This window comes from Hippoglossus stenolepis, chromosome 1, assembly GCF_022539355.2.
Source record: "Hippoglossus stenolepis isolate QCI-W04-F060 chromosome 1, HSTE1.2, whole genome shotgun sequence".
NCBI classification, from domain to species: Eukaryota; Metazoa; Chordata; class Actinopteri; order Pleuronectiformes; family Pleuronectidae; genus Hippoglossus; species Hippoglossus stenolepis.
In genome coordinates, this window is record NC_061483.1 from 11,791,492 (window position 1) to 11,815,105 (window position 23,614).

The following is a 23,614-nucleotide window of genomic DNA, read 5'->3' on the forward strand; positions in this document are numbered from 1 at the left end:
CTGATGAAATATACCTGCTGGGACGTCACTGACTGGGGTGTGGCCGGACGCAGCAGCCATATTTGCCCTAAAAGGCCCAATGCTTGTTTGCTCAAGTTTTTATTTCCTTTCTTCCTGTTTTTGTCTTCAAGTTTCAGTTGTAGGCTTGAGGAATTACTGAATGATAGTTGATTTATGATTATAAGAGACAATATGGTCTGGCCTGTAAACATAGACTTCACCCTGGCTCAAACACAGATGGTGATTTCACCAGTCACTGTTCCTCTCTTAAGTAATTGGAAGATAAAGTTTTCTATTACTTAAGCTTTGTTCAACAAAAACACCCCAATATGTCTGCTCATGATAAATGGGGCAGCTCAGAGAACCTTGTCTAAAATGCGTCCCAGAAGGTTTGATTTATTGTTCTGTATTTTGAGGAGGAAGGAATTATGGCTGCTTCTCTTCCCATAGGATAATAAAATGACTTAGGGTAATCTTCTTTCTTATTTGGCTTGTGCGGCCATGATGAGAAACCTAAGTACCCTTTGTTTGGAGATTTATGAGAGTGGGTCATCTGAAATACTGCGTGCTCGTCATCTTCCTCCGACTCCGTGTTTATCCTCCACTTTTGTATAATAAAAGTAACTCGCAGCATCTTCGTCTCGGGCTTCTCAGGAGGATCCAGATAAAACAGAGGAGAAAGTGGAGCATCTTTTTCTTCACTCACAAAAAAAAGATTCCTCTATTCAGCAATCTGTTTCCCCCAAATCTCCCAAAGTGCCAGATCTGGTTCTCTGCAGAGGTCACACTTACCTTCAGCTTGATGAAGGAGAAGTAAAATGAGGCGGTTGGATCAGACGAACCACAAACACAGCAGTAACGGAAGGTCTTGTTTCTGCGTTTTCATATATCACCGCTGAAATATGTGATATTTTGAGTAAGTGTGGAAGTGAAGTCAAGCAGATTTTATTGTTGTCTTGATGCAACTTCAAACTGTGGAATGTAGACTTGGCAAGCACGGGGCTCTGTCTACGTAATGATGTAATGGAATAAGTTATAGTGTGCTGGAGGCAGTATTGATATGAGGCCGAGTCAGTGTTTTATAACCCTGACGCCAAACCGGTTACCTGGAATGGCTTCTCCTCGGGATCACAGTGAATGTTCTGCCGCGTAAAACCTGTGATGATAGTTCTTTTGTAAGAGATTTAGAAATGGGATTATCGTGCACTTATAACAGAAAAGGTGGGTGTATATGTTTTTAATGTACGCTAACGTGTGTGGGGGGGAAGTCCACCACTGTCAAAACTCAGGCATAATTCATGTGCAACGCTAGCCTACTGGTACCTGTCCATGCTTGTATGTGTAGGTGTTTTTCTTGTGACTCTGAATTCTTGTATTGCAGCTGGAGTCATGATATTAATAATAGATCAATAAAGCTGTGAACAGCTGTGTGTAAATACCTAAGAAAAACTACATAAGTCTGTCGTCAAGCGATGTGCTGGTGGGAGCAATGAGTGGTTTGATGGCATTTTCTACTTTGTTCCTCCTTAACATAACAGTAAAAGCTCCTGCATATACGACGTCCCCACCCACAATGCCGTCTGTATTGCTTTCCCTGCATATTACCCAATAGAGTCAGTCCCTTGCTATAATATATTATTTGCTTACCGTGAGAACGATGTAAAACAACTTTTTCATGGAGCAGAGTTTGTGCACGTTCATGCGTGTGTATGTGTGTGCCAGGCCTCCTCGTCCCTGCCTGCCTGTCTGTATAATAAAGTTTATCCTACCTAAAAATGCACTGTTGAAACTTTATCGACATTGATTTTGTTTTTCAGTTGCCTATAGTCATTTTTATTTCTTCAAATATTTCAGTTTAATATTGCAAACAACTTCACAACATACAAAATGAATAATATTAACCCAGAAACATGTCAATGAATAAATTTTATATATATATATATATATATAATTTTTTTATATATATCTTGTCCTCTGGTGGGGATAAAAAAATAAACAGCAAAGCTTTGACAACAGCACCTTGACATAGTATGTAATTTCAACATTACCTTGAGAAGTTTAGAACAGTAAACAGATAAATTACTTGAGAGGAAAGTTGTTTTCTGCTGAATATGTAAACGGAATGTTTTTTTTGGTCAGCATCATATCCTTTTTTTTTTTTGTTAGTGGAGAATTTCTCGATTCACAATTGAAGCAGCATGCAAGCTTTTGAAGATGGAACCGTCCTCTCTCATTCCTTGCCTGTTTTTTTTTTTTCCTTCATTTTTTCTAATTCTTGGCAACGTAAACAAATCACAATGTCTTGAGGAATGTGATATAGTAATTTAAACTGGGCGCAAATGACTGATCAGATTTTTTTTAATTGTTTACAAGGTCATGAATATGTTCAATAAATAGACTGTAGTATCACTTTTACTGTATAAACTTCATCTTTTTTTACATGCAGTCCATAAAATTTTCATTTGACGGAATAATTTACCCTGTTATGTATATATACAAATAGATATTTTCTCTTTATTCTCTTTTTTAAACTCTTCAATAAAATCTATACATTTTATACACTATCTCCCTCTTTTAATGGTCAATGTGCATACACATGAAGTGTCTATCCTTATAAACCGCCAGCCAATCTTCTTTTTGCTATCCATGGTAAGCGCTCGCACGTAGGACTGGGTTGTCCTGCATTGGGAATTATAATGCCGCTTGTCTATTCCTCTGCAGCCCTCCTTTGTGTACCCCATGGGGTTGCATTTGGTCTCATAAAAGTACTGCTTCAGTTGGCCATTGGGGACAGGGACCTTTTCCATTACGGTAACTGGCTGCCCAGACATGTCTATTGCCGTCTTTTTATCCACAGCTGTCACCCACTGGCTAATACTGTCACACACACTGAGCTCTCCACGCCGTGAGGGATCGGAGTGTCGCCGCACCCTCATGGACATATTAGCGGCATCCAGATAGTTTTTGTATTCCTCCAGGAGAAAGAGCAAGGGCGGCTCCAAAGGCACTTGGTTGCTGATCATCACCCGTGAGTCGTACAGGTCGACATCCTTGCTCTCCGCGTTGACCACAGAGGACGGGCCCCCACCTCCCTGGCTCTTATCAGGCCCCTGTCCCAGCTGTGCCGCCTCGCCCTCCACCTCCAGCAGCTCCTCTATCACTTGCTCAAACGTGTCTGTGAGCGAGGGCAGTTCCCCACGCTGGCCTGGCCCACCACCACTCTGTGGAGTCCCATGGCCTCGTGCGGCCGTCGCAGCAGCGCCCAAGTAGCCTTCCGTCCGATGGCCCCGCATGCCCGGGGCGTCTCTCAGGGGCGCAGCTCTCATGCAACTGAAGTATGAAATAACCATAGTAAGGAACAGGATGGTCATCACTCTTCTAACCTGGTGGAACTGGAGGAGGAGACAAAGACAGAGAACAAGAGGGGAGGAGAGGGGGAGAGAGAGAACAAGACAGTTAGTCAAAGAGCATCTTCAATGAAGTTAGCTTATACTTGATCAATAATGCAGCATGTGAGCCTCTCCTCTTATTTACACCCTCTCATCTTTCTTTGAAACCCCAAAAGAGAGCCAGTAGCTTTGAAAAAAAAGAAATCACAAAATGTTTTTATTAAACTGATATTGGCGCAGTGTCATCGGTGTTTGCAAACTGTTTGCAAACTGTAATCGTTCTGTTCCTATGTGAGGTCTGGCTTAGATTTTCTTTCGTTGGCAGCGACGCACGAAAAGCTGGTTGGAGCATCAGAGAGATTGTTTATTACAAAAGATAAAAATCACACGAATAGATCCTCACAGGCTTGATGTTATTTATGAGCCTCTTTTTACTGGTGTGTTAAACTGTAAACTGTGTGGTTTATTTCTACAGGGTGAAAGGATGTGTAGTTTTATAGTCAGGACAAATTTCCTTCTTATCTTATCTTACCCTATCCTATCTTATCTTATCCTATCCTATCTTATCTTATCCTATCCTATCTTATCTTATCTTATCTTATCTTATCTTATGTTATCTTATCTTAGCCAAACTTCTTCCATCTCTCACGCTCTGAACCATTGAATTGTCAGTTTTGAAGGCTTTCCCCTCAATTTTTTTTGTTGGATTTCCATAGTCTTAGACTTCCTGTATATTAGGGCAAGCAGTTACATGCATTCTTAGTTAGTATTTAGGTTTTAAAAATGGACGGGTGGGAAATAAAAGATGTGTTTTGGGCTTCCAACCATGTGAGGGTGAGCTGTGAGCTGCCTGTATTCAGACATGTGTTTGCATAGGGTTAAGTTGGTATTCCTGTTTGTTCTGCTTGTTTGAAGAGCTCAGGTTTTATCTTTTGTCTTTCACTTTACCCCACGAACCAAATCGCCATTAGCATCACACAGTGAACCTGCAGCACTCACACACTGCCTGAGTGGGAGATGTTGTGTTCAAGTCAGCTCAGACAAACGGTGCTGCAGTATTATTTCAGAAAAAAAAAAAATTAATAATAAATATATATATATATATCGCTCTGTGCTCGAAAATAAACCTCAGAGTCGTGAATGGGAAGCAGGAGGTTCGCTGAGGGACACTGTTTGTGTGTTTTTTTGGCAGGTGGATGGCGAGAGCACCGCAGGATGAACTAGAAAGGATGTCAGGAAGGGAAGTGAATGACAGAAAGATGTGTCACACTCTCCCCGCACTGTAAAGTACCAGTCTCGAGCAGCTCACAAGATCAGCACAGCACCGCCAAGGAGAAGCAGGAGGAGGAGGAGGAGGAGGAGGAAGGTGGTGGGGGGGGAATGAAAAGAAAAGGATGAGCCAGGTGGAACCGAAACACTGAACATACATCCTTAACCAGCGAGTCGCCTGAGCACATATACGCATCCCTTACCTTTGTGGAGCTCTAGGATTCACAGAAGTCAGTGAATCGGTAGACATCCAACGGCCAGAGATATAAAAGCAACCATAATGAAAAAGAAAATCTAGATCTCGCTTTCCACTGAGGCTCATGTAAAAATAGCCCGGCCGAGGCTTTGACTGCACTCTGCATATCCCAACCTGATACAGGAAAACACACCCAGCAGAAAACACACACACACTCGCACACACACTCTCCTGCCCCCACTCAGAATGGACCTTTACAGTACAGGGAGGAGCGTAAAACCCCTGCACCTTAAAATGCATTTGTTTCGCTCTTAATTGGTATCTGGGGCCGTGGCTGCAATTAACCAACACCACGGCGACTGCCATAGAGATATCTGCTCTAAAAATAGATGTGCTGGGAGTCTCGCAGTCTCTATTCAAAATATCACATCCTTCTTCTTAATGAGCCACTCATTCCCCGAGCTCGGTGACGCGCTGCTCCGTGAGTGTGAGAGTGTGCGTGTTATGAGGGTTGGGGGTGCATGGGGAGGGGCTGGCTTGTGTGTGTTTGCAGGGGAGATGTTGTGAGGAGGAAGGTGTGTGTGTCACCAACTAACACAACAATGAGGACAAAGCAGTGAATTAGTAGCTGATTATATGTATTTTTAATTAAATATTGTCAATAAAAAAGCCCATTTTCACTGCAAAAAATTGAGACCCCCGCAGTGCTGCTGAGGTTTTGCTTCCATGCACGAGGATTTTCTGTGCAGGCTTCCCAGCACACACACAGACACACACACACACACACAAAGAAAAGGTGTGTAGGTTTACGGGATGAGAGGCCCCCAGTCACGAGCTTTTACGCGTAGGATGCATTTAGGGCTGATATTATTATCAGCATCAAATGGTTCCACTTCCACACGAGGGAGATGAAGGCAAAGAGGGCTGATTACTGTCAGGCGTCAAACTTCATGCTGGAAATGGTGCAGACGAGGAGTGCTGCATCTTCCGTAACAGACCACAGGGGTAATATTGCAGTAGCAGGGGGTGGAGAGAGAGTGCCAGCGTCATTTCGCAGCATAACAACCACAGATGACGTCTCTTCCAGGTCTCCATAGGGGAGAGGGATGGAGGGGTGGATGGGGTGGAGGGGGGGTAATGCCACTCAACGGTGTGCAATTGCATGCCATTCCCCCGGGTATCCTCACACCGGGAACAACAAATGATTTTATTTCTATCTCTGTGATTTCCTGTTTCCATCAGGACAATCAATATGGCTTATGCTCTCAATCAACATCCTGTTAAAATGCGATAAAGCCAATGAATCATTTAATTGCTATGGGACCGGCGGAGAGGCTCTGGCTTATATATCTACCACGGGCTAAATGTGACAACCGATTGGTTTGCTCTTTGTTTTATACATCCAGCGAAGAGAGAGAGAGAGAGTTTATGTGCACTGCTGGATTTCGCAGTTAATAAAAAAAAAAAAAGTGAGTTAACACAATGAGCAGGAATATGGAAGCAGGAGAGGGGGGCAACATATGGAGGAATGTCTGCAGCAGAATCGACTCCTTTGGAGTTTGCGCACCATCTCGACCCGCTTGTGAAAGCGTCCAACGCGAGGAGGTGGTGGTAGATTGTTCAGAATGTGCATTTCGGAAATGAAAGTCGGCTTCATAACAACTATCAAAACCTGTCGCATAAAAGAGCTCACTCTAAACACACATCCATCCCCTCAGCCATGAATACTGCGCTGATAACCTGGAGTGGAGATGAAAAGAGGCCCTGCCGCTTCTCAAATACGCCTTTCATTCATGACAACACACCTAGAGCCCGGCAACAATAGGAGCAGGTGAGTGAGTGTGTGTCTACTGTTTGACGTCTCTGGATGACCACCTGTTCATCTGCTTTGAGAGCGCGCCTGTATGGCACGGATCTGTAACTTACCCTGCGCGTTTACTCTGTGCGCCAGGTGGGGATTAAAGTGATAAATGTCTCCTTTTGACAGACGCTGAAAAGTTCCTCTAAAGCATGAAAGGACAGGCAGGGCCCGTGTTGTTACACACTCACTAATGTTCCCCCGGTCTCCCTCCACATGTCCGCGCACTTTATGGCTTCATCATCACCAACGACGTCTTAGAAACAGTTAGAGGGCGAAATAAACATCAGACGAGGGGGGGAAGGTGGAGGATGGAGAAATGCTCTAGCCTCGTTTTAATAGAAATGTGTGACCTGCAGGAACATTTGTTCTCCTGCCTCCACCACTTCTCCCGGGTGGGCATGCGTCTTTGTTTGAGTTATTTACCTAGCAACGAGTTTTGTCATGTCCAACGTGTGCCAAATACTCAGCTTGAAAGAAACACATGCGGCACATGATATGAAACATTTTCTTCTCCCCGAGGACCCCCCTGTGCGCCACAATGTGCAGCACTTAACTAAGGCATTCGGATTTGTCTGCAGTATAATGGCTGACACATGTGGAAGCTTGCGTCTTCTCCGAGATCTGTTTTCAATCTGACACCGGTTCAGAGCACGTTTAGTAATAGATGAGCATTACTGAGGGATTATACCTGCAGCCTCTAGGCCGAGCACAGCCACCGCCACAGAAAGCCCAGGGTTCAGCCGGCTGCTGAGTGATTTATGCTTCCCACACTGAGTCCCTCCCAGCACTGTGCACAATGGAAACACATGCAGCTTGGTAAGATTCACAACTGATGCTAATGTAAGGCCTTTTATGTGCAAAACTCCACATTACATTGCATTAATGTGGAATTTTGTTATTCCCTCGTGTCCAATTGAACCCACGGATCACTAAATCTAAAAAACCTGACAACTGAAGTCACACCAGCAGACCTGCAGCTGCAAATCCACGGCGCTGCAGTCCCCCGACATATCCACTAGATGCCGTGTGAGACCGTGGAATAATGAGAGCTCCTTCTTTTTTTCTGCCTTCCACCCATCTCCCTTTCCCTCCCTCCTGGAGATAGAGAGACAGAATGATAGATAGATATCTAGACAGGCACACAGGCAGACAGACAGAGAGACAGACAGATAGACAGACAGACAGATAGATGGATAGAAAAACATATCCTACGTTGTTTTCCAGGACGCACAACCATTTTGTTGTTGTGCGTAATTGTAAATTGGCCATAAACTTGACTTATATGGTATTTAGTCACAACTCAGAGGAGGAATTTGGCTCCAATTTGCATTTTTCGGAAAGAACATCATTAACTCATCATTACACCACCATTCATCCAGTCTTCGTGCATGCAGCTGGTTCTTGGACAAGATATTCTCAAACTAAAGCTGCTATACATGAGCCATTTTTTTTTTTTCGTCTCCCACCGCTCTATAAATGGGACTTTGTTTTAATCCACGTTTCATTCTGTCCAGTGGTGTGAAGTTATTCAGTGCGAGGAGTGTGTGTGTGTGTGTGTGTTGGCCGACGTCGCTGGGCGTTTAGGTCTCAGGTTTCCTATAAAGTCTTAATGAGTTCATCAAAGTTTTTCCCCCCTCCTCTCCAAAACAACAATGCAAAAAAACTGTCTGCAGTGTGTGTGTGTGTGTGTGTGTGTGTGTGTGTGTGTGTGTGTGTGTGTGTGTGTGTGTGTGTGTGTGTGTGTGTGTGTGTGTGTGTGTGTGTGTGTGTGTGTGTGTGTGTGTGTGGAGGTTAGATGAGCACATATATAGACTAACACCCTAAACAAAGAGTTTGTTCATGAGCATAAAGTTAAATGTTGAAACGTGGCTGACGCATGACGCAGGGACACGCTGGATTGTCTCCAGTTCGCTACTTATACGAGAAAATACTAATAACCACAAGTCACATTTGCTGCAGGCTGCACTAATCATGATGAAACAACTGTGTGTATGTGTGTGTGTGTGTGTGTGTGTGTGTGTGTGTGTGTGTGTGTGTTCCTCCAGATTACATCTGCTGAGCCTGTGCTCTCCACTGGAAACCCAATCAACATAATAACTCCCGTTTTTTATTAATGAACGGGAGGATAAGGTTACGCATATCCCCTCTCGGGCTGCGGCGCTGTCTGCTCGCTGGATAACCAGACTTGATCGAGGTACTTTTAGACACCCCCCCACCCCCACCACCATCCTCACCCCCTCCCAACACCTCACACACACACACACACACACATATAGTCTATACACACACATACACATCTTTATCTTTTCCCCCCAAACAGCAGCAAACCGCCAAAGTGCTTGAAACAAACATTTAAAAAATCGTGCGTAAAACAAACAAACAAACGAACAAACAAAAACGAACGAAACCGAACACATACCTCTCACTGCCCAGTCGTAAAACAGACCATTCAACAGGACAGTAGTGTCATCTGGGATGTTTTGGACAACTCCCCGAGTAATTTAACTTAAGCGATATTTTCCTCCCCGTGCGCCCTCCCGACCAGCTTCAGGATATCTCTTCAGCTTTGGAGCAAATAGATTAAATTATTGATGGTGGAAATTGCATGGCTGAGGTAATGCACTCCCATGGCTGCGCGGCTCCTTTGGAGATCATCGTCTGAAGCTGAAGTTGTCGCATGCTGGAACGCCTCAGCAGCAGCAGCAGCTCCACGGGACCACAGACCTCTGGAGCTGGAATGAGGAGCCTCTTTGCAACTACAGTAACTTTACTACACAATGACGCTGCAACATGTGACCCGCCGCTGGCTGACTGGTCGCCACCAAACTCCTGTTTAAACAGCCCCGAGGCGGAACTATTAATGCGCGTCCAGTGTGCGTTATGCGCTTTGGTTTGTCCGCATACCGCGCAGCCTGCATCAACACCACAGTGTCTCACGGTATATAAAGCAGTCTGAGCTCTTCCGTATTTCGCTCCCCGAAGCCAAAGAGGTGGCATATTCTGTCTTCTTTCTTTTTTTGGAAGGTTTTGCGTAACAGCGCGTCTCCGGCAAGTCGTGATCCACCGCCTGCCATTTAGAGATGCCCTATTTGTGTAAAATTAGATGTTCAGGGAAATAAAAATACGCGTTTCTTGTGCTGGTCTGCAGATAGTGAGGAGCCGAGGTGATTTATATCAAAATGAGCCACAGGGAAGAGACAAAAGTAGGTTATAGATTTGTGTTTGAACACCTTCGCTATTTCATCATTTTGGGCAGTATGAGTCTTCCTACATCTATTTTATAGATCCTTCATATAGCCCAGGAAAATATCATCCTATATACACTGTATACTGTGTATAATGTACTCTGATATGTGTATGATGTACTTTGTATACAGTGTATAATGTACTATATGTATAATGTACTCTGTATACTGTGAATAATGTGCTCTATGTATAATTTACTTTGTGTATAACGTGCTGTGTATACTGCTTACACTGTGTATCACGTAGCCTATACGGTGTACACTGTGTATAATGTACTGTGTATACTGTGTACACTGTGTATAAAGTATCTTAATGAGTAATGTGTGTACATTTCTATCAAATCCAAACCATCTGAATATGAGCTCAGAGGAGGTGTTATCATTTTGCTGCTGTAACATGTGAGTGGTGCTAAAACATTTGGATGCCAACGGGCACTGGAGACAAACAGAGACGTGAACTTACTGGAAACAATTGTGCGTCTCCTTGTTTTTAAAGTGAGCCATCTCCACAACAGATGGATAACTCCCCTGCAAGTGCTCTGCAATGTAGTAACCAGCTTTCACAGGTTATTATTACCAAATGTCAGCCAAACAAACGCGTTCAAATTACGTACACAGAGCTCACTCAGAGAACCAAACTGCTCTGCTTGTTGACACTCAGTTCCCCCTCACCGGGGACGAACCGGGGACAATTAAATCCCCATATAATGTAGAATTCAAATAAAGATGTCAGTGGAGCCACAACCTTTCAATAGGTGATGAACGTTAGGAAAGTCCACCTCTGATGAATACAAGAGTGAGCATAATGGGGAAATAGCGGCTCATTATCCTTGTGACTTGGCCCTGGTCCAGAGCAAAGATTTATTGTGAAGTGTTTGCGTTATTGCCATCATGATTCTTCCCTGCACGAGCTTATGAGCTGGAGAGCTCTTGTTTGGCATGTAGCAGTATGGGAGTGGATGCACACACCTGCTTAATGAGTCACTCCCACCTCCAACACACCCGGGGATATGCCAAGATAGATATAGCCCTCCCCGAAGGCCCACAGGAGGTGAGGGCAAACTCTGGATGACAAAGAGTTGCATCAGCAATCACTGAGCGACATGACTCCAAAGAGGATAGAAAAAAATGCACACTGCACAAGGGGGCTGTTCCAAACAAGTAATTCATAAATAAATCACTTGGCATCTCATTAGAAGAGCAAAAACAACAACATGGTCCCTCTCATTTCTGCAAATACTGCACAACTGAAGGTGGTGTATCAAGAGGACTCTTTGGGCTGGCACGTGTCTGAGGCCTGACGGACTGAATTTGTGAATGAAATTAGTAAAACGTCCAAGCACAAAGGAGTTGTGAGCAGTGTGAGGATCTTTCAGACTCAACTGAATCCAACCGAGGGTCAAGCAGAGCCATGACGGCCCCGGCCTGGCAACCAGGAGTCTTTCTGAAAACTGCTAAAGCACTAGGTCATCGGAACTGAGGTGTACGATTTCTTTAGGTTTAAGATTTCTCAATACGGCGCCGGTGACAATGACTTCAAACCATCTGAGGTGTTCGGTTGAAACCTTTTGTCTTTTCATGTTGTGTGGCAAATTTCTACAGCTTTTCATCACCTGGTTCACGGCCGCACACATGTAAATCACATGTGTGCAGTAGGAGTCGGGTCGGTCTCCACTCACATCTTCCCTGCTCACAACCTTTTCTCCGTTTGTGCTGCAGAAAGAAAGAAACCTCCACAGGAGCTGACAACACGACACACTTGTGTAACCTTTCAAGGCTTCCTCTTGCCAAATGCAGCACGATGCTGACAGGTCCGCACTGCCGAAAGCTTCACTTAACAAGTGGAATTATGCCTCCTTGTGCAAGAGAGGAGCCATGTAACTTTGGCGAAATGACATTTTGTGAAATGTCATTTTCACTGGGGATAAAGGAAGGCGACGAGGGTATTTTGATGAAAGTGAAATTGCATTCCTCCCCGAGAGGAAAACACGTCAACTGAGAAAACATTTTGTATGAGGTGGGATGACGTCAAACAAAAGACGAGGCGCGAGCTGGAGAACAGTTGAGAAAACTCCAGACTGGGGAACGTAAACGTAAACTTCTTCTCTAATCAGATGCTGGAAGGACGAGTTAATACCATCCCTCCTGTGATGACTATAACCTTTATTGTAATCATCAGGCAGACACAGAAGACCAGTCTCCTAAGCTTCATACATATACGCACTGCTCCTTCCACATCCTCACACAGATGATACATTATTTCTACAGTGGCACAGATTGAAAATCACTCCACGGGCTATTAATCCTCTCTCTGTCTCTTTTCTTGGCTTATACCCCCCCCTCAACCACCTCACACTCTCACCTCTTCCTCCCCCCCACAATCCAATATCCCCACAGCATCAATAACCTTTGCATGGTTATTGAACGCTGCTGAATGAAAACACACTAATCACGCCGCAAAATTACTTGGAAACGCTGAAATGTTTGTCCAAGTCCAAGTCACAAAAAGAAAAAGGCATTTTTTTCTTTCATTCGCTATGTACAAGGAGGCTGCAGGAAACTGAACCAATGGTTTCATGTGACAGATCCTGCCACCATGTGCTAATATACAGACACTACAGATATGTGTTTTAAAGGGAAATGAGGGAAATGACACATTGGACCAAGTTCTAACTCAATCTGAACCTGAGTCACTTTCTGAAGAGCTAAATTCATGAATATATTGATACACACATGATTTCTGGAAGTTGCTTGTATTCAGTGGTGTGCTGTAAATTCACATGCCGAGAGACACTTGAATGGTTTGTCGGCATGACCGAACATTTCCTCACACACACATGCGTGCAAACGTGCGCGTGCACACACACACACGCGCGCACGCAGAGCATCATGAATGCTTGTGGTCCCGCAGTGGTCGGACACATAAAAAGTCTTTCCAGTCAGATGAACTCCATCACACTGTCACTGCTTATTAATAACTCATCGTGGGATCCATCACTGTAAAACCTCAGTCACGTCACTGTGACGAATAACTGATAATTTAAGGTTAAGGAGGGAAAAAAAAGGTTCAAGGCTTCGCCTCCTGCCAGAACTTGTTTAAGCAAGCCTGTTAATTGGATGAAGGTGTCGGTGATGAAGATGATGGTGGTGACTAAAGCAGCAGCGGTGAAGGTATAAGCCTACATCTCCATGATGATGAAGATGATTAATATTCGCTTTAAATATATCGTGACGTGCACCTCGCTGTGAGTCCACATTTCCGCCATCTATAGCCCCCTAAATAATCAATAGCCTATATTTATCAGTTCTATCAGACACCAGCCTGGATAAATAGTTATTATTACATTTCATGTGGGCACAGCGCGATCCGAAATCGACATTTATTAAAAACAAATAGACGATTTATAATAAAACGAGCTTAATTGAAAACCAGATTTTTACCAAATCCATTTAGCTCCCAAAGTGCAGGGATTGATCGCAACGGAAAAATGAGACACAAAGGCCATTTACAGAGAAAACACACGTTAGCTTTTTCAAGAAAAACCTCGCATATTATTACTGTTATCTTTATTAGTGCTAAATTAAATATTTTTCGTTAAAGAAATAGGCCTACCGACAGAATTTCATCTTTTTTTGCAGAGAAACCTACCATCAGGTTTGTTATTGACGCCCACCCCAACTCTGCAGAGCTGAGAGTGCAGAGACAGAGAGAGAGAGAGAGAAAGAGAGAGGGAGAGAGTGAGTGCAGAGACATAGACAGAGAGAGAGAGAGAGAGAGAGGGGGGAGATTCTCGGTAAAGATAACACACGCGGAGACGCACGCACACAGGCGCGGGCGCACGCAGACGCACGCCCGCACACAAACGCGCGCAGCCCCATTTAAGGACTGATCCGCTGACGTACATTGCAGAAAAGTGCTATAAAAAAACCTTCATACATACAAAGTGTGTCGTGCCACCCCACAGACCCCTCCTAAACCGCCTCCGCTCATCCCTCCTCCTCCACCCAACACGCCCACGCCCACACCATAATCCCACGTCTCAGTCGAGAGAAATAAATAATAATAATAATGATAATAACAAAAATACAGCCAGAAAACCGGCGATCTGCAGAGAAAATACCACGTTTATCAACAGATTCAGCGAGAAATCTCCTATTCTATCTATGAACAAACAGGAGAATTATTTTCTTGACGTTTTTTTTTACCTTATAATAACGAAAACCTTCCTCGTTTCGTTGTAGAAATTATTCATCGCCTATAATTTGAGCCATAAACGGGTTTGTTGCTTTTAAAAGGCAGAAACGTGTCTTATTACGGAGGTTATTGCGACGCAGCAGCGCTTTTATTATTAAAGGATGTTTTTTATGAATGTCGGGCAGCCTGGTGTAAGTAATATGATCTATTTTGGTTTCACTGTCATATAAAATGAGGGCTAATAGGCTGTAATGTGCAGAAAGCGATCTGGGTTAGGTTTTAAAAACAAATGACGGCAGAGATAATTTCAACGTAATTCCAGGATTTACTGGACACGTATTTTTTTGGGGGGGGAGAATTTATTAGAGGACGCAGCGTGTAAGAGGAGACCTGATTAAAAACAGTGGGCGTTATAGGGGCTTTTCTCTCTCTCCTCCTGCAGCCGCTTCGTCTTGGATGAGAAATCTGAAATCTTTGACCAGAGGAGAGAGAGACAGGGAAAAAGAAGACGAGAGAGAGAGAGAGAGAGAGAGAGAGAGAGAGACAGACACAGAGGGAGAGAGAGAGAGAGGAAATAGACAATATCCAGCGCTTCTGCATCGGTGCAGGACGATTTTTTTTAAGGCTACAAGTCCTTCAGGAGAGCGCAGAGAATAAAATCCCACAGCAGATCCGCGTGATCATCATGTACATCTATATAACAAGCATCACGTGACAGGTTTTTTTTTAAACAAGAAAGAGAGAAATAAAGAAAGACCAGAATCGATGCCACCCGCGCAACTGCATATCAAGCCATCTCATCTCTCTCCATCACATTCAGCCATAACATCTGTCAGTGGATGCACTTTGACCACGCCCATCTTTATTGTAATTTTACACAGGAATAACACACACACACGCGCGCGCACACACGAACACACACACACAGCTGTTCGTATGTTTCCTCTTAAGCAACACAGGCTCCACACATGACAATGAGCTGCAGCGGAATTAATAATCAATGAATCTTATTATTATCAATATTATTATTTTTATCATCATTATCACATATGCGATGTGCGCGTTTTACAGGTCGACACACGCGCGTACACACACACAGCAGCAGGAGCCGTGCATCATGGACAAAAAAGAGAGAGAGAGGGGTAGGGTAGCAGGTGAAGTGAAAAGCACCTTATGAATGAAACCGTGGAGCGGTCGTAGTAAAAACACAAGTGATTTGATGGCGATGACGGGAGGTGGGGGGGCGATGGAGAGAGGGAGAGAGGGAGAGAGAGAGGGAGAGAGAGAGAGAGAGAGAGGTAAAGAGTATGTATAGGGCTATTTTTGGTCGATACCTAAAAAAATAAAACAAAAATCAAGAGGGTTTGATATGAAGACAGAACATGAAACATACAGCACAGGAAAGATGGAAAAATAACGATGGATAGATGGAAAGAAAGATAGATAGATAGATAGATAGATAGATAGATAGATAGATAGATAGATAGATAGATAGATAGATAGATAGATAGATAGAAAGATAGATAGATAGATAGATAGAAAGAAAGATGGATAGAAGCACCAGTTTAGTCCAGTTCGTGCACGCGTGGAAGGATCACTGCAGCGTCTTTAAGTCCCATATTGCGAGCATGATTAGGCACAACGCAACGATTACGCAAATTATATTGCAGCAGACACTGTTCGGAAACTCCAGAAAGAAACAGAAAAAAAAGGGAAACGCAAAATAAATCCCAAGCACGAAAAACACGAGTCCCAGTTTCTCACAAACCCTGAATGAATGAATGAATGTGTCACGCATCCATATTTATTTTTCAAATGAATCTAGGTTATTAATCCATTTTTTAGAAAACAAGGAATACAAAATATCTACGGGATCACCTGGATCGGGTTTCATTCCGGTTATTTCGCTCACCGGTGCCCCACGTTTTGACGCTGTGCCGGGGCGAGGAGGCTGCATGCACGCTGCCTGCTGTGGTTCTAATAAGTTGATTTTTTGCGAGAGGAGCCAGAAAGAAAAAAAGGGGAGAAAAAAAAGCCCCCAGCGGATAAAAAAAGACGACAGGAACCAAAAAGAATGACATGGAAACAATGGGATTGTGCTCTTACCTTCACAAGCGCTGACAACCACTACGCAGCGTGGTTAGATCTCCGCGGCCAAGACTTGCATGTCCAAAAGTTTAACGCAGTGTGGGGGGGCTTATAGGTTAGTGCACCGAGGATGTGCCGCGCGCAAACAGCACCAGACCTCACATTTAAACTTTGGCACTGCTTTTTACAAAAAAAAAAAAACCTAAACAAGCTCCTAATGGCTTTGCTTTTTCTATTTTGTATTATTCTCTCTTTGAAAAAAAAAACCCCACTTTTATTTCCCACCACAGGCTTCCTTTAGAATAAGCTTACCAAAAGTTGAAAACAAAAACAATCCCAAGGCTTTTTCTTTAAGTCAAACTGGGGGACTGGGAAGGAAAAAAAGGAGCGAGGAAGAGAGTTGGCGTCCACTCGGTGTTTTTTTAGTCCACGCACGACTCCGGTGCCTCTGTCCAACGTGCTGAAAGCATCACACACACATGCAGCCGGGGGAACTAAAAAAAGAGGGGGCCACGAAAATATCTATATAGCCTACTTTTGTTTGAGTGCCCACTTTGTGATTGTGCTGCCGATTCCCCGCGTCTCGTCACGTGTATTATTCGCCCCCTTGCCAAACCGAGTCCTGTTAATATTTGATCACATGTTAGTCGGACATTTCCTTCCAGATAACAGCACCTATATCACCAAACGCCGGCTCAATCCAGCGTATAGTCGGTGCCAAATTACAACCCGGCACCGCTGGAGAACACACTGATCCCCCATTGTTCCTTACATTGCCACGCGTATACGGCAAGTGTCACGGCAGAGTGGCACATGTTGCTTTTTTTCTCTGTACAAAATAAAGAACATACATACATACATGCATAAAATATAAAGCCATCACTGCTTACACACACGCACAGCCCTCCTATAGCCTCCATTCCCAGTATCCACACATTGCGCACAGACACAATGTAATATTTCCTTACCTCTCTCTCACTGTACCGGCATATCCTCAGCCCAGAAATGCCTCACAATCGTTTTCCCCCCTCACACCAGCCTTGTCAACATCAGCCTCAACCAGACACGGGTCTCGATCACTGACTTTCTCAAGTAGCCACTGAGTCCAACCCTTCCAGCAATGCGTTGCCAGACTAAACAGCATCCACGACTATTTACCGGCATAATCATCACCCCGCTTTCTTTTTTAAATACGCCGTGTGTTCCCATTGCTTACTTACCATTTTCCCCCTGCGCTGTCCTGGAGATACAAGTGTCTTAATATCCACTCACTCCAACAGATGCTGGTAGGTAATGTGTCTTGTTTGAAGTCATCATATGAGAACTTCTGCTGTGCTCAGTAGATCGCCCACCACTTCGCCTGACTTATGAATCTAATAACCCTTTGCAATATCGGCCGTGCTTAAAACTCTGCTCAGTGCAAGGCAACACCTCGGCGGCTCTACAGTAAGGAGACAAATATCAACAAGGCTGCGTTGTCAGAAAAGAGCTTGAACACATATACGTAACACCCTCGCCCGGACAACGCCATTAGGGGTCTTACGTGATTGAAATAAGCGACGGCAAGTCCAAGTTTGCGGGGATACGCGAGTCCCCGCGACTGATGGCTGCGCTCAGCGGCTCAGAGCTTTAAATCGGCACCGAGCAACAACGACAAGAGACATAAAAACTTCTGAGACTGATCCGTATTCACGTGTTTGTGCAGAAAAAACCCGACTCCCTCTTTGGCGAAGGGCCATATAGGCCTATTACGCATTCGCACAGCTGGTCATTTAGATGCCTCCATATTACGCGCGCAATGCACAGCCCGGGTCGCCCTTTTTTACCCAGACAAATAGCACATTATAACAGCGCCCCTGTGTTCGCCTGTCAAGTTCTCCAGGAACTTGTTGCTGCTCAAAAATGACCCCCACCCTCCAGCAACCTCCCCTCATGCGCCCTTTTGTTTGAATTGGCTGCACCACATATACATACACATGTATACTTACGTAGTCAAATTCTGTTAAAGTGTTGCGTTCTTTCCCCACCAAAAAACAGACACAGCCGAAATCACACAGAAAAAAGTTAATCCACGTCCTCCAGAGCCGCAATCACACAGCGAGCAGCAGCAGAGCCAGGGACTGTATATACTTTTTTTCGATCAAGAATATCTGGAAGTTCAAAGGCGAAATCTGTTTTCAGTAAAATTCCATCAGTTGCTCTGCCAACACTCAGCCATCTGATTGTTATGCAGTGACGAAGCGCTGTGCTTGCAAGTGAAGCCCCAAATGTACTAAGTAACATGAGTAATAGGTGATATTTGCCTGACTCTTTGCCAGCATCCCCAAAAACTTTCTCGAGTGTTTGAGAGGAGGGACAAGGGAAAAAAAACAACCGAGTGTCATTCTCGTGGTATAAATGACTTTTTTGTCATAGTTTATGGAAATCACGCTGCGTGGGCAGGCGCGTTATTGGAACCTGGAGGCGTGCGTCTGCAAGGAGACAATAGCTGACAAATCCTTGGACTTTCTCTGGCAAACACAAAAAAGCTGCTCGTGGAAGTGTTTTGGGCAACTCTGGCATTCAGACCCCACTGCTCTGCATGAGGCACAGTTTGCCTCCTGCCTCTGTATATGTGAATCACGCGTGAAAACACTCCCTTTGTCACCATACATACACTGATGGATGCACTTGTGTGATTAAAGACAAAAAAAAAAAAAAAACTCCATCAGAGGGAGAAGATTCAAGTTGTTGTCAGTGTCACTCATCAATATTGTGGCAAAACTTCCAACACATTCAAAAGTCTTTCCTTGGCAAATTAAGTTGGTTCTAATTTGGTCTGACTACGCATGTACTCTGTCATCTTATGCCTGTAGAGGCAGTGGCAAGAAAAACTTAATTTCTTTGCAGTCTGCGTCGACACATTTCTGCCGTAAAGACACAAGATGGCATAATCAGATAAAATTAGAAGCGTGTATTTATCATATGGTTATCACTTGCCAGAAAAAGATGCACTTTCCCATGTACCATACAGTCAACAAGTGCTGCTGAGCCAGAGAGAGTCACACATGGCTTATTATCCTTGAAATCCCTCCTCTTCTAAATGTAGGCTTTTCACACGGTTGCCACTCAGTACAGGCTATACTAATAAAAAACGGCGTGACGTAGAGAGAGAGGTAACACGTATCAGCTGGGCTACACAGCATGCCGTGGATGAACAGTCCCACTTCATTTGCCTCACACGATTAAACGCTCAGGATGTGCGTGTCCCCATCACCTCTCGGACTCCTACCATCGTCCTACTCTCGGTCCTTTCTGCCTCCTGACGTGGTTACTTGACTTGCTCCTACTTGTGATGTTGTTAACACTTCCTCTGCTCCCACAGCTTTTCGCAGACTCTGTTACTGACTCATGCTCGTCCCTTTTCCACTATCCATGCCCTCCCCCGCACTCTCCACCACAATATCTTATGGCTGACTCCCGAGGTCACAGATCAATCACTACATCCCCTGGGCTGCATACGATTGCATGGCATTTTGCTCTGTGGTGTGCCAAGATACTTCACCTCTTGTTGAGCGTATACTCTCAGAACTTTTTTCGTGTTGAGTGGACTGTATTTTGGCACGGGGAGTGTGACGCCGACGGGGTTGCACTGCGGGGCAAAGTCGGAGAGGAAAGTGCACGACTGAAGATCTATGTGGCCTGTGAAAAGAGACTGGGATTGATATAGATATTGATGATCAGTAAACACAGCAAAGTAGAAGTGTGAAGTAGGAGAAAGCTCTTCGTCGTTACTTCCATGTTCGCAACCTGCCTTTAAGATCCTGTGTGATTTTATCCAACCTCTCCCGAGTCTGAAAATTAATCCAGACTCCGTCCTTTCAAATGACAACTGCACAAAATCACTCACTAAAAAGCCATTTCTACGCTGCAGCCACCATAGCTCCATGTTTACATCTGCTAATCACATTTGTGCCCTGCCTGGTCTCTGGAATCATTACTAAAATGCAGAGAGCCAGCCTAAAATTTTGAGTCTATCAGCACTTTCCTCCCCCTCGCCGTAATGACAACTATTAGGCGAGGATGGATCCAGTCGGGGCGGTGTGTATCATTACTCTGTCTTAATCTTTGTTCCATAAATATTGATAACAAGAGCCCCACGTCATGTGCTACTAGCACCTGCTGTTAAAAATAGAAGGCCCACTGATGGCAGGTTATCTCTTACTGTCAGATCCCAGTGTATCTTCCCCCTCTCATACCTCTTGTATCTACAGGAAGTTGAGCTCTGGGACAAACAAAAGAGCAGACAGAAAACAACAAATACTCTGATTACACAGCAGCAAATCAATCTACTGCACCTCTTGTCTCTCCTAAGTGTAGATCGTAGAAAAAAAAGAAGAAAAAGAGAAACGGCCTCCTTTGCAAAGTCTTGATTCACTGACAGAAAAACATAATTTCTTTAAAAAAATCTAATGAAGGAGTCACAACAGCTTAATCCAGTTACCCTGTTGACAACGTGCTTCATGCTGTCCATCTGTCATTCTGTCGAACGGCTTCATAATATTTCTGCGGAGTGTGGAATTAATTATCAGGTTCGGCCGGTGACTCAGAGCTCAGGTCTTCAGAAAGTAATGCAGCCCCGTAAATAATCGCCCCGGCGCCGCCATACTTCACGATGATGGCGAGTGCTGCATTTGTGCTAATTTTGCCGTTCTATGTATAGAGTGACGGACAGTGTCGGGATGGATGATATCTGGGCGGCCCCGGTGGCTTAGAGCAGGGGCTGAAATTGAAGCCAATGTGCTGGCGTGATATTGAGGGGTTTCTATCTGTCTTTTCCGCGTACAGTGTGATCCGTCCTCTCCCGGCCATCTTTCACCAGTTAAACACCCAGCCACTATGTAAACACTGTCTTTTAGTGCCTGAGGGGAGAAATCTAGAGCTCTGGGTGTGACATGTAAGTGCATTGATCTCCTAACTTTGACTAACCTCCTGACAGCCCGGAGTGGCGGATGCTGCCTGTCTGCCATTAGCTTTATGATTGCCTGGGTGAGACAGGTAATCTGGGCCTGCCACTGGGCTGAGAGGCTGCCAAACAGCATTGGTCAACAAGGTGAGTAAACATAAAAAATGAGATTTTAATTATGTAGAATACCTTGGATACGTTTCGAACACAGGAATATGGATCCCAACTGGTCTCGGATCAAATATCGCCCCAGGAAAGCGACTTATTCACGCCATGAATGAATGCTGTGCACTGTAATTGTGCAGCGCGGTGCAGCGAGATGGGATTGTTGTGTGAGTGTTTGTGTGAACTCAAATGTGTATGGAGTGGTGCGAATTTGAATAGACATATTTGCATCTTGTTGCTTAGCCAAAGGCATTATTAGTTCCCAGAAGTGGTGACCTGAAATTTTGCATGCACGGCAACTCTGCGAATGGTGGCCCCTTCATGATCGGCCAAATACTGCACAGTAGAAGTGTGAGGCACTGACCTTCAATGCAGCACATATATGTAACACACGCTGGCAGAGATGTTCACATTGCATGATTGTCTCTGCTTCCCAGATTCTCTGCTGAACTCTACGAGGAAAAGGAGAGACAATAAAAATGAATTTATTTCTGAGTTTAGAGTTTGATGGCTCAGTGTCTTTGGTCATAAATATTCAAACCATAGACTAGACTGTATAAAAAGATGGACGACATGACGGTTTCCAAAAATGAAGCCACAGCATGTAAATCGCCCCCTTGTGGCTGGCTGCAATATAGTTTTCAAACCCTGCCTCCTCTGTGTTAGTGGATGCAACATGAATTAAACTAAAAAGTCAAGGTATACCTCAAATGAAAGATGTCATTTGAGGTAGTTCTTATCACACTGATGTATGTTCAGGTGATCATGTGTCTCATTATTTGATGCTATAAAAATGGGGTGAAAAATATGAAGGACAGCTGAGACTGACTCACGATTGGTCGAGCAGGTGTATTGCTGGAGATGCGTAGTCGATCTTTATATACAGTCACCATCAAACCATAGACTGTATTTAAAGTCTGTGTCGTGTCTCCACTTCCTCCCACTACGCAGGCAGAAAGCCAAAATATCTGGGATACGAACACTGTCATCTCGCACGGGTTACATCATTTTAACCAATGTCTGCGAAGTAGCCATTGGGGGATGTAGCCCCGTATGTTCAACTAATCGCGATCAGGAGGTTTCAGCCCATTTTTATAGCATCAAATAACAAATTTAAACCAAGCTTCCTGGACACATGAACACTTGGACAAACATCAGTTTGATAAGAACTACCTAAAAATAATAGAAACCGTCTCTGACCAAAAATTATTTTACGTGTACTTTGACTTTTTAGTCTCGCCCATTTTCCATCCACTAACATGGAGGAGGCCAGGTTTGTGTCCTATACTGCAGCCAGCCACCAGTGGGCAATCAAGATGCTTTGGCTCCACTTGTGGATGAGCTGTCATGTCTTCCATCTTCATATACAGTCTATGTTTAAACCCATTTGCCTAAAACACTGCCTCACACTGCAACTTAACAAATAAATGACTGAAAACAGACATGACGGCGATGAACCCTGTCATGGTTTTCTCCACTGGACAATAAGATCACAAGCTCCTTTCACTTTGCAGGTAAAAAAAAAAGGGCTCCCCTCTTATCTTCAAATTGGACAGAATATTTTGTCCCAATGTACATTTGTAGCACCACCACCCACCATTGTAAACACCTTGCTGTCAAAGCCAGTGTAAGTTAACTTAAAATATAGTCAAGGACCACAACCCAGAAACCTCATATCGGCACTGCTCAGGCTTTAAAACTAAATCAATGTTTTTATGTAAAAGCCCTATTTTCTGACCCCCATAAAATGCCTATGTGATTAAAATAATCTTTATCGGCTTAAGCACTTGTCGGCGCCCAGGAATGAACAGGTCAAGTGTATGAGCTGTTTTACTGTCATCTGATATAAAGGACATCAACAGCGGTAGCAGCAGAGGAGGCGGAGGATTGTGACTTGGAGGCTGGCAGTTCAAATCCCTGGACTGGCTGACGAAAGCTGTGTGGGGAAGTAACACTGTGCTCGGCCTCAACAGCAACTGTCAAAATGCTGTTGGACAGAGTCACTGAAGTCCCAACTGTTCAATAACACCAGTGTAAGACTGTGACAGTTCACTGGGCAGCTCCCAGGAGCGTGAAGTCTCCTCACCTCGTCTTGTTAAATGGATGATTTTAGGGCGTTTCACAGCTTGAAGCCTGGATCAAGGTTCACGTCTTTGTTGCATTTGATCCAGTTAGTTTGGGTTTCACGTTGCAATTCAGCTTGAGGACTACAGGCTTTTGTATGACATACGCACGGTACGTCTGGTCAGCATCCCCTGGGC

The 23,614-nt window shown here is 44.3% G+C and overlaps 1 protein-coding gene across 7 annotated transcripts; it reads right to left on the reverse strand.

Moving 5' to 3' along the window:
* Nucleotides 1-1,975: 1,975 nt before the first annotated feature.
* On the reverse strand, nucleotides 1,976-18,405 carry bdnf (brain-derived neurotrophic factor). 7 transcript variants are annotated; one of them, XM_035157258.1, is made up of 2 exons: nucleotides 18,232-18,405; nucleotides 1,976-3,392 (listed from the first exon to the last, which is right to left on the reverse strand). In XM_035157258.1, the coding sequence occupies exon 2, from the start codon at nucleotides 3,369-3,371 to the stop codon at nucleotides 2,562-2,564; it is 810 nt and encodes a 269-aa protein (XP_035013149.1). In that variant the 5' UTR covers nucleotides 3,372-3,392; nucleotides 18,232-18,405; the 3' UTR covers nucleotides 1,976-2,561. The 7 variants fall into 7 exon arrangements, with proteins under 7 accessions (XP_035013149.1, XP_035013106.1, XP_035013156.1 ...); XM_035157215.1 differs by lacking the exon at nucleotides 18,232-18,405 and adding an exon at nucleotides 17,464-18,096; XM_035157265.1 differs by lacking the exon at nucleotides 18,232-18,405 and adding an exon at nucleotides 17,212-17,338.
* Between the last annotated feature and the right edge of the window lie 5,209 nt (nucleotides 18,406-23,614).